This window comes from Sciurus carolinensis, chromosome 17 (genome assembly GCF_902686445.1).
Source record: "Sciurus carolinensis chromosome 17, mSciCar1.2, whole genome shotgun sequence".
NCBI lineage: Eukaryota > Metazoa > Chordata > Mammalia > Rodentia > Sciuridae > Sciurus > Sciurus carolinensis.
Window position 1 is genome coordinate 35,600,122 of NC_062229.1, and position 10,770 is coordinate 35,610,891.

The 10,770-nt window shown below is 46.4% G+C and overlaps 1 protein-coding gene and 1 pseudogene across 1 annotated transcript in view; one reads left to right on the plus strand and one right to left on the minus strand.

The window, feature by feature from the left end:
• The window catches only part of Glb1 (galactosidase beta 1), a 100,252-nt gene extending 97,995 nt beyond the window's left edge, over positions 1 to 2,257 (plus strand). The window contains exon 16 of the mRNA XM_047531791.1: positions 1,677 to 2,257. Coding sequence (XP_047387747.1) covers positions 1,677 to 1,913 — 237 coding nt within the window. The 3' untranslated portion in view covers positions 1,914 to 2,257. The remainder of the gene's footprint in view (positions 1 to 1,676) is intronic.
• Positions 2,258 to 8,639: 6,382 nt separating this feature from the next.
• LOC124969239 (60S ribosomal protein L17-like) lies at positions 8,640 to 9,193 on the minus strand (annotated as a pseudogene).
• Between the last annotated feature and the right edge of the window lie 1,577 nt (positions 9,194 to 10,770).

Consider the following 10,770-nt stretch of genomic DNA (forward strand, 5'->3'; position numbering starts at 1 on the left):
AATACAGTGGCGCTGCTCTCCAGTGCTGCAGAAACCAGGCCCTGGCAGATTTTAAACTGATAAGCCTGTCGTTGTGTATGTCTTTTAGGATAGTTGGAGGTAACATCCCGTGGTCAAAACAAGAGTCAAATAGTTCTGAGAACCGTGAAACTGTCATCCTTTTTCTAAATGACATCATCTAACAGACAGGTGGCTTTCAACCACTGGCCCCTTCGGTGGGCTGTGAGCACCGTGGGTTTGCATTTCAGTCAAGGAAGGAGTACCTCCACTTGGGAGCCCTGTCCCCAGCCAGGTTCTTCAGATGCACAGTTTCCTTCTGTCATCCTTGTCCCCTGTTACTGGTATGAAAAATGGAGTTGAGACTTGCCCCTGGTCAGACAGTGGCAGGACTAAGACCCAGATAAGACCCTCAGAAGGAGTTAGAACAAAGGGGACACTGGGAGGCTGAGAAATTCCCAAAGGTAAGTGACTCTAGGGGGACAACTGCAGTTGTGTTGCAGAGCATGATTTGGACGGGGGGGGGGGGGGGTGTAGCACTTTCTTTCCTCCTTCCTCCTGCCCCCCCCCCCACTCTTCTTTCCTCCTTCCTGTCCCTCCATCCATCCGTCTTTCCTTCCTCTCCCAGGTTTTCTTGGTTTTGCACAGGTGTGTGACACCCCACCCCATACACACACCCTTTCTTTGTGATAGAACATTCCATCTCTTCAGCCACCTTCTATGCCAGGAGGCTGTACAGATGCCAACCATGGTCCCTGCCCTGCAGGAGTTGTTCCTCCACTTTCAATGTCGGTACCGGAAGCAGCTTCCCCTGCTCCCAGGAATTGTCTTTACGCCTCAGGTTGGCCTCTGCTTCATGCAGCAAACATGGGGTCCACCCCGTCACCCTGAGAGTGACACGGCATTAATGCTGCATGGACCCCTTGGCTCCTCCCCGCAGACCTCAAATCCATCTCGAGGGGTTTTGTGGGGAATGGCTCCTGGTACCTGTCCATTTGAAGTCTGCAGGCCCTGGAGTTCTGTGCCCCAGGTGTAAGCACTGACTCTACAGCAGATGGTGTGGCATGTGCAGCCCAGCCTGCCTCCAGGTGTGGAGAACACGGAAGGAAAGCGCATCTGCGAGGAAGCAGCTCAGCGGATCTCTTCTGTGCACAGAAAAGTCAGGGAGTGGGGCTGGGGCTGGGGCTCAGTGGCAGAGCGCTTGCCTAGCATGCATGAGGCACTGGGTTTGATTCCCAACACCACATAAAACTAAATAAACAAAACAAAGGCATCGTGTCCATCTACAACTAAAAATTTTAAAAATAATAATTAAAAAAGAAGTCAGGGAATGGCCGTGTGCAGAGCCATAAAGGCAGGATCCGGGGCCAGGAGAGCAGTCAGAACCTGGTGACTGCCTCACTGTCTTCCAGGCCTGGCCTTCGTGGCTGCTGCAGCCAGTCAGGGGGACCATGCATCTGTTCTCCTGAAGGAGTAGGTGTCTGGGGCTTTGTTATTTCTCCCCCTGTCCCGGTTATCTCAGCAGATGCTGGCACCACGACCAGCCTGGACCCGGTTCTCAGCCCACCTCCACGGGGGCGTTTCTCGCCCCATGTGGCTGGATCCTGTGCATCAGGTTCCCACGCTCCTCGGGGTTGTCAGTACATCCTGGGTTGATGATCTTGTCCTTTCTCTTCCAGGGGCAGGTGTGGATTAACGGCTTTAACCTTGGCCGCTATTGGCCAGCCCAGGGCCCCCAGATGACCTTGTTTGTGCCACAGCACATCCTAACGACCTCGGCCCCAAACAACATCACGGTGCTGGAACTGGAGCGTGCGCCCTGCAGCACCCATGGCTGGGAAATGTGTACCGTGGAGCTGGTGGACAAGCCTATTATCAACAGATCTGTGACCCACGATGGTGACTTCCCACAATAGCTTAGTCAGGACGCGTGGCCAAACTATGAATGAGGATGGTGACTCTTTGGGGTCCGGTCCCGCACAGACCTCGGATCTCCCAGTTATACTGACATTCTCGGGAGAGTTAATTTAGAAAATGAACTGGGGGGGCGGGTGTTCACTGAGGTTTCCTTGCAGCCCTGCCGTGTCTGTCCCCCACCCTCAGGGGCCACCTTGAATGTGTGAGGGGGGAGACAGCAGTGATACCCAGATGAGTCTACAGAGTCGGAGTGGAAGCATTAGAAGTGTTCCTGATTTTGATTTTAATTTTAATGAAGAATCATGTTGTCTTTTTGCTAAATAAAATTTGTACTGAAACATGATGATCCTGTTTTGTTTTGTTTTGGAATTGAACCCAGGGGCGCTTCACCACCGAGCCACATCCCCAACCCCTTCTTGTATTTTATTAGAGACAGGGTCTTGTTAAGTTGCTCAGCACCTTGCTAAGTTGCTGAGGCTGGCTTTGAACTCCCAATGATCCTGTTTTTAATGTTGAGTAGGTTTTAAACTATATGGTCTGACTTAAATCACAACTAGACTTGAGTGGGCTGAAGAAGCCACTTCACTACCTTGAGGATCTAAGGATTAGAATATAGTCTGGGTTTGATCTAGTGGACTACTGCTTTTCTGATCCTTATTTGACTTGCTTTTGAATTTCTGTGATGTCTACTAGGTAACCTGTAAATTCAGCTCCAAACAGTTATGCAAACCACCTAAGTGATCAATGGTTGCCTGGTGTACACAGTATGATGGTGTTTATTAAGATGGTAATGCAGATCTATATTTATTTATATGAAAATACCTTTCCTAGTATGTCGAGCGATCCCATTCTGTATGTTTAGTCGTAAGAACTGCCCATATCTGCACGCTCACCACAGTCCTGTGCACGTGCCCGTGGACAGGCCCACACCTGTGTGCACAGATGGGCAGGATGCTGTGTTGTATCGTATGCCTGTCTTGACATGGGCAGTAGCTCTCAGTTGTTGAAAATGTTCTCTTGCATGCACAATTCTGAGCAGAGCATGTTTAATGCACGTTTTTTTTGTCAGAAGATCGCTGAGGAATGTACCCTCATCTTCCTGATTCCCCAGATCATACTGCTGTAAGTGGCGGAGACAGAGTTGGAACCCGGCTAGTCTAGGCACATGCTGCCTATGTAATCCCCACCTGTGCTGCACTGGAAAGGTTTGGCATCACATCAATGAAAAGTTGATATTATATCAGGGTAATGGGCATTTGGGAGTGGTTCACTTTTTCTCATCTATGTTCTAAGTTTTTAAAAAATTTTTTGGCACCAGGGATTGAACCCAGGGGCGCTCAACCACTGAGCCACACCCCCAGCCCTTTTTATTTTTTATTTTGAGACAGGGTCTCACTGAGTTGCTTAGGGCCTCTTCAAATGGTTGAGGCTGGCTTTGAACTCTCAATCCTGCTGCCTCAGCCTCCCGAGCCGCTGGGATGACAAGCATGTGCCACCGCACCTGGCTTGTTTGAAGTCCTTTCAGAGAACATGTAAAGGAGGGAGAAGAGAAGGATTTCGTATGCTGGTCTACAACATTTTCCTTGGCAGTGTTTTTCCCTCTCTGATAGGCACAAATAATAACTACCTGGGATTCAAGAGAGAATTTTGAAATTCTGGGTGAGCCAAGTGCAGAAGGTATATATATGTTGAGGCCAACAGACTTAATTTTTAGACTCAGCATCTTTTTCTAGAGGTCTGCACCATTGAACGTTTGGTTGTGCCCCATGAGGTGAAGGAGGTGCTCCGTGGACCCATTACCCTTCCTCTGCTAAACAACTGAAAACAAATTCCCTAGGACTCGCCAAACACTGAGAAGCTTTGGAAGGAAATGTGAGGCTGTGCCTTTTCAAGTAGATGTACGTTAGTGAATTGCACTTTCCCTCCCTCAGAGACCAGCACAGAGTCCCTGGAAGGTGGGCAGAGGAGAAGAGTGACCTCACTGGATTGTGTACTCCCTTGTACTTGCTCATGTGATCTCCAGGACCACACTGTAAGGTAGGTAGCAGCAAAACCATTTTACAGATGTAAATATTTAAAACTTTAGCACAGAAGGGTTGGTCTCAAACCCAATCTATCTCCCTCCAAAGCCTGAGTATTTTCACTTGTCACTGTGAGAGAATCTTGTGGGGTTCTCCTTCCCCCTTCCAAGGACCATGCTGTCCCTGTCCAGGAAGTTTCTGGAAAACAATCTTCAGGCATACATAGTACCACCCTGGACTCCACCTGATCCCTCCTGCTCTCTCAGCTGCTTCTCATCGGCATGGCTTTTGCTGCCTATTGTCATTCTTAAAATGTGCCTCTGTCATGCCTACTTTCTCTGAATAACCTTGTTTTGAATCTATCTGTCCATGAATTGATTTAATGCTGGTAATGTAGCTCAGTTGGTAGAGTGCTTGCCTCACATACACAAGGTCCTGGGTTCAATCCCCAGCACCACAAATTTAAAGAAAAAAAAAAAGTTAATTCTATATATGCATGTTATCTCTGAAAATAAGGGCAATACCTTTATTATCTCCTGTGTAAACCATTTAGATCAAATTGATCATAAAGCAGGCTTTGGTATTCCAGCATTTTCTGAGCAGGCCCGTGCTCACCCCACCAGACCACTGATGGCCTTGAAGTTGACCACATTCTCCATCACACTTCCAGTGACACTGTGATCTTGGTTTATATGCAGCCCATATTTATATACCCTGCAGACTATCCCGGTTTAAACAGCTTTATTGATAGGTAGCGTACATGACATAAAACTCATCTATATTAAGGTACAACTTCGTGAGTTTTACTAAATTTATGCAGCTATGCAACCATCACCAAATTCCTTCACCCCAGAAAGTTCTCTCATGCCCATTTGCAGTCAATCTTCACTCCCACCTCCACAACCAGGCAATGTTCAGCCTGTTTTCTGACTCTATAGGGATGCCTTCCTTAGAAATTTCTCAGCCAGGCATGGTGGCACGCGCCTGTAATCCCGGCAACTCCGGAGGCTGGGGTAGGAGATCATGAGTTCAAAGCCAGACCCTGTCTCTAAATAAAATATAAAAAAGGGTTGGGGATGTGGTTCAGTGCTTAAAGTACCCCTGGGTTCAATTCCTGGCAGGAAGAAAGAAAGAAAAGGAAGGAAGAAGAAAAAGAAGAAAGAGAGAGAGAAAGAAATTTCTTGTAATTGGGATCACAGGATATCATTTTCTGTGTCTCACTTCTTTCCCTTATCATAAATGTGTTTGAGATTTATTCACACTATAGTATGTACAGGAACTAGTTCCTTTTCATTGCTATGCAATATTCCATTGTATGGATGTACTGTTTTGTGTGCCTTGTTTTCAGCTTATAAGTATTTGAATTGTTCCCAGTTTTTAACTATTATGAATAATGCTGACATGGACATTCTTGTTCAATTCTTTGTGTGATCATATGTGATCATATGTTTACCTTTTAAAGAAACTGTTGAGCAAATTCAGGACATCTTTTTTAAGGCCAGTTAGTAATGAGGAAGAGGCACAGGTACCCTTACAATTACCAGAGACTTGGTCCCTTCTGTCTTCTCTCTCTTTCCTTCTCTACCTCAGGTTGTATAGTGTTTCTTTCTTCCTCTGTTTGTTGATCTGTCCATCTTTGTTTCTCAGTAAATCCAGATTATTCAGAATGAAAATCGTTTAACACTAATCTGAGGTTGGGTTTTTTTCATTGTTTTCCCCAACAAGCAATGTGTCTTGTGTCAAATGACACAAATAGGAAATGATCTTGTGTGGTCTTTGTTTCTCCCCTTTATGAAAAATAAAAGTCATTTTCTGAAATCACTTTTAGTCAGTGTGAAGGATCTGTGTGTCTGTCTGTGGTTGAATACATGGCCAGTGGGGACCAGTAGCTCATGCAAAATCAGGTCAATGACCAGGCAGTGGGAACAAGGTGACGGACTTTAAGCCTGGCTGCTGCTCCTGGTCTGCCTGAGCAATGCCCCCTCAGCGTCCCTTGTCCTGCAGCCTTCTGGATGTCTGTGAATGCAGGGCAGATTCTGACCAGGGCAATTCCACACCAGTTGCTCTCCCTGCATCCCAGGGGTCTTTCCTCCAAAACCAGCCACATTGTCTCCTAGGGTGAAACAAGATAGGCTTTGGGAACAGAAATCCAGGTTCCTGTTCTCACTCATTACCATCAGCCCAATCACAGGAAAGTGATTCACGTATAAGCTTCAATCTCCTCTTAAGGGAATGAGGACTGTGGGTAGCTCAGTGGTAGAGGACTTGCGTAGCATGCGTGAGGCCCTGGGTTCAATCCCCTGCAAAACACACATGGATGTCATTATAAAAGCACCTTCACTGCGCTTGCTGCGTAGCAGGTGCTTATTAAATGCTGGTTGGATTCTTTCTGCCATATTTATCCACCAAAGCAGGGAAGCACTCCTCTGGAAACCTGAGGGGTCGGGGTGGAGAAATGACACCCCAGGACACCCCATCCTTTTCCCCGTATTTCTTTGTGTTCTCTTCAACGACTTAGTACTTCTCCTGACCAGCCTCTGTGCTCAGTGGAGGAGAGAGGTGAAAGAGACAGACTGATAGGAAACGTGACATGCACCAGAAGGGGAGAAGCAAGTTCCACAGAAGGGTTGAAGGTGCATCTTCAAGACCCTCCAGCAATGACCTGAGATTGCTGGTCAGTAGCATGAGCCTACAGGAAAAACCTCCGGATCCAGGGACTGGCCTTCAAAGTCCTTGGTGTGTTTTTTTTATTATTATTATTAGAATATTTTTTATTTTTACAGACTGCATTTGATTCATTGTACACAAATGAGGCGGCATGTTCTTTTTTAAGTGCTTTAATTCCTTAAGGCCTCTGTTCACGTGTTCTCGAAGGTGAGCAACTCTCTGGTACTGACAGACTGAGGGCTTCTGCCATTGTTGCATACGCTTTTGGTGGTTGTCTGCCGCTGTGTAGCAAACCTCTGCTGTAAGTTACAAGTGGCAGAAACGCCTTGTTTATTATGCACAGGATTCTGTGGATCAGGCCTCTGGATGGCCCAACATGGATAGCTTGTCTTTTGTTCTGTGAAGTCTGGGGCCCTTTCTGGGTACTGGACTTAACTGGAAATTCCTCCACTCTCTTGTCTGTTGTCTGGGCTGGAATGACTTGAAGGTTAAGCTCAGCTGGGACTGTCAACAAAACCTCTACAAATGGTCTTTCCATTTGACTCAAACTTATAGCACGGTAGCCAGGTTCTGAGGGTGTGTTCCAGAAGGAAGCTTCCAGAGAATGAGTAGTCCAAGAGAAGTGACTGGAAACCGCATGGTCCTTAAAGGCCAAGACTCAGAAGTCACACAAGCCAGGCGTGGTGGCACACACCTGTAATCGCAGTGGCTTGGGAGGCTGAGGTAGGAGGTTCAGGAGTTCAAAGCCAGCCTCGGCAACTTAGAGAGGTGCTAAGCAATTCAGTGAGACCCTGTCTCTAAATAAAATACAAAATAGGGCTGGGGATGTGGCTCAGTGGTTGAGTGCCCCTGAGTTCAGTCCCTGGTACCCTCTCCCCAAAAAAAGAGTCACACAATGTCAGTTCCACTGTATTCTCTGGTCAAAGCAGCCCAGCACACCCAGATTCAGTGGGAGGAAACACTAGCCTTAATGAGAGGAGGAACAAAGAAATTGTGACCATTTTTAAGAAAACAGCACATGTACACATGGAGCTCTGTTGGGCTACAGTCAGTTTTGTGTACTTTGATCTCTTCCTTAAAAGTCTGAAGAGCTCGTGAGCATTAACTGAGTCCTGTCCATCCTCCATCTAAGGCCCCTTTGGCAAAGCACAATTCTTGGTCCACAGTAGGTTCGTTTAGCCTGAGTTTAATGAAGTGGGTTCCTTTGGTTGATTTGCAGGTTGCCTGGCCCTTGGTGGTCTGACCAGATGTGCATTCACAGAGAGCTGTCACCGTGAGCACAGGCCAGAGATGCACCGTGCGGGCCACACCCAGCCCCAGAATAAGAGGGTATGGAGGTGATTGGTGCTTAGTCCGCTTTCTTTTATGTTTTGGTGACATCTTTTTACTTAGATTTCTGAGCAAGCAGTACAGTTTGTCCAAGGTATTGTAGCTTTGCTTTAATTTTTACAAAGCAACATGGTTTTTCCTCTCTGGGTGCCTTGGCTCTTGTGGCTCACTTGTCCTCTTCATCATGGTCTATAGAATCATGAAATGTCCCAGGAGTGGTTGGGAAGAACTCCCAGATTCAGGTCTCATCACTTCTAGAGTCGCGGCTTGCTCCCCAGCATTTATTAATTTTTTTCGTTTATCCAATAGGCCTTCAATATTTATGTACATATGTATGTATCTTTGTACTGAGGGTGGCTCAGGGGCACTTTACTGCTGAGTTACACCCCCAGCCCTTTTTTTTTTTTTTTATTTTGAGACAAGTCCTCACTTAGTTGTTGAGAGTCTCACTAAGTTGCTTAGACTGGCCTCAAATTTGTGATCCTCTTGCCTCAGCCTCCTAAATCACTTGGATTACAGGTGTGTGCCACTACTGGCCCAATACATACTCTGACACAGTTCTTACCCCTCAGGGAGGACCCAGATGCGTAAACGGACGATGCAGTATTGTGAGGAGGAGCAGACAATGACGGGGACAACACCAGGGTGTGGTGAGCCTGCTGGATTCATTCTTTTTTTTTTTTTTCTTCAATTTATTTTATGCTGAATTTATTCCCATACTATAAGTTTTGTTTTTTTTAGTTTCTTCTGGGATATCTTTTTCTTCTGTGCAACCTCCTCTTTTGGTTTAGGAACAATCTGTTCCTTTTCAGTGAGGGTCACCTCCACGTGGCAGGGGAACTCATATATGGGTTAATCCAACCATGAGTTCTGTACCTACAGCGGCACATCTTGGGTGCTTTGTTCACCTGGATGTGTTCAATGATCAGAGAATCTACGTCTAAACCTGTAAGTTCAGCATTACTCTCTGCATTTTTAAGCATATGCAGCAAAAAATCAGCACTCTTTACGGGCCGCCATCCCTGTGTCCAGCCCCACTGTTTGGCCTGGGCACACCCGCCAACTCCACCATTGAATGCCACAATGGCACACATTGCTTCTTTAAAGTGACAATCCTTCAGGTCCTTGGTAGCTTTTCGGATATGCATACCCTGGATGGCCTGCAAGGTTTCACGGGTGTTCTTAAAGTGAACACGAAGATTTGGAACTCTTGATTTGCATGATTTTGCGGGGTTTTCTGGGTCAAGAGAGTAGCAGACCATTTTCACAGATCACCTGAGGCCGCTTACAGGAAGAACTGGATTCATTCTTGAACCTGATGTGCAGTGGGGCTAGACAGGGCGAGATCCTGGAGTTGAACCAGGTGGAGAATAAGAGGAGGAGGAGAAAAGAGGGGAGGAGGAGAGCAGGAAGTACTTCAGTGAGAGAAGCAACACCTGCAAAGATCCAGGGTCTTGAGAGACAATGCAGAATCCCAGAAATTAATGACACGGCCGGGTGCAGTGACACACATGCCTGTAATCCCAGACACTCAGAAGGCTGAGGCCGGAGGATTGCAAGTTTGAGGCCAGCAAATTAGGAAAAGCCTCAGCAACTTAGACCCTGTCTCAAAATAAAAAGAACTGGGGACGTAGTTTAGTGGTAAAGCATCATCAGTACCCTCCGCGCCCCCCCCCCCAAAAAAAAAAGAAGGGAAGGGAGAAAGAAAGAAAAAATTGGTGACATGTAACTCAATTCGACTAGACTTTGGGGTGAAGAGGCTGGGAAGATCACGGTATCCTGAAAACCAGTGATTTTCACATGTTGTCCTCTACAGTTTCTAGGTTCCTGTCTTAAACTTTGTTGGTGTTTAGTAATGATAAAATTAACATTGGAAAAGGGATTCTGATGTTTTATTTTACCTACAGCATCTCTTTTAAACTTTGTAAGAACATTTTGAAGAAATAGAGCAGGAGAAAAGCCAGAAGTAGGAAGTTTGTGGCTTAGACAAAAGCGGGGGCTGAAACACACCCAAGTCTCTTGCCACCAAATCCCACTCTTTTCCCATGTGCAGATTGCCTTGGTTGATTGAGCTGCTAGAAGAGGTGTTTTTTTTTTTGTTGTTGTTGTTGTTTTTTGCTTTTTTTTGTTTTTTTATTCCATTTGATGAAACTCCAAACAGAAGAACAGGATTTCTGCCAAGCCCAGCCTGGTAGTCAGTTCATGTTAGGTCTGAGTGGCGGCCCCAGGATTTGGTGAGTGACAAGCTAAAGAGCAGAATGGTCTGTCTGTATGGGATTCTAGTAGATGCCGGTCAGGAAGTGAACTCTTCCACTCCAGAAGATGGCTCGCTCGTAATGTTGGGCGTCCCTCCTGGATGACACCCGCCATCCTAGAGTTCAGCCTCTCTCCTGCTTTAATTTGCTCTTTGACGTTCAGCAAATTCCTCAGGAACTTCGCTGAAAAGTTCTAAGAGCAGCTTGTTTCTCTGGAAGAAGTGGGCAGAGAAAAGTTACAAGGAATTGTAGTTGAACAGTCAAACGGTAACTCTTAGTTCCTCGAGGTGAGTTGCCTGAGGAGACCTGAGAGTGGGCAGAAAAATACTACAGATTAACATCAGCCTGGGGCTTCCAGATGTGAAGAGCAGCATGACTTACCTCTGAGGCAGCTGGGTTCATGTGTTCATTGTCTGTCACCATCGGCAGATACCAACACACTTGCAAAACTAAAAATATGGTGAAGTACTGAAAAAACACATTGAAGAGTTCATTTGTTTTGTATCAGAAGTCTCTGGGACACTTCCAGGGTCCCCAATGATCTTGATGAGGTTTCATGGTTTTGTTCACTAACATCTGGGTGG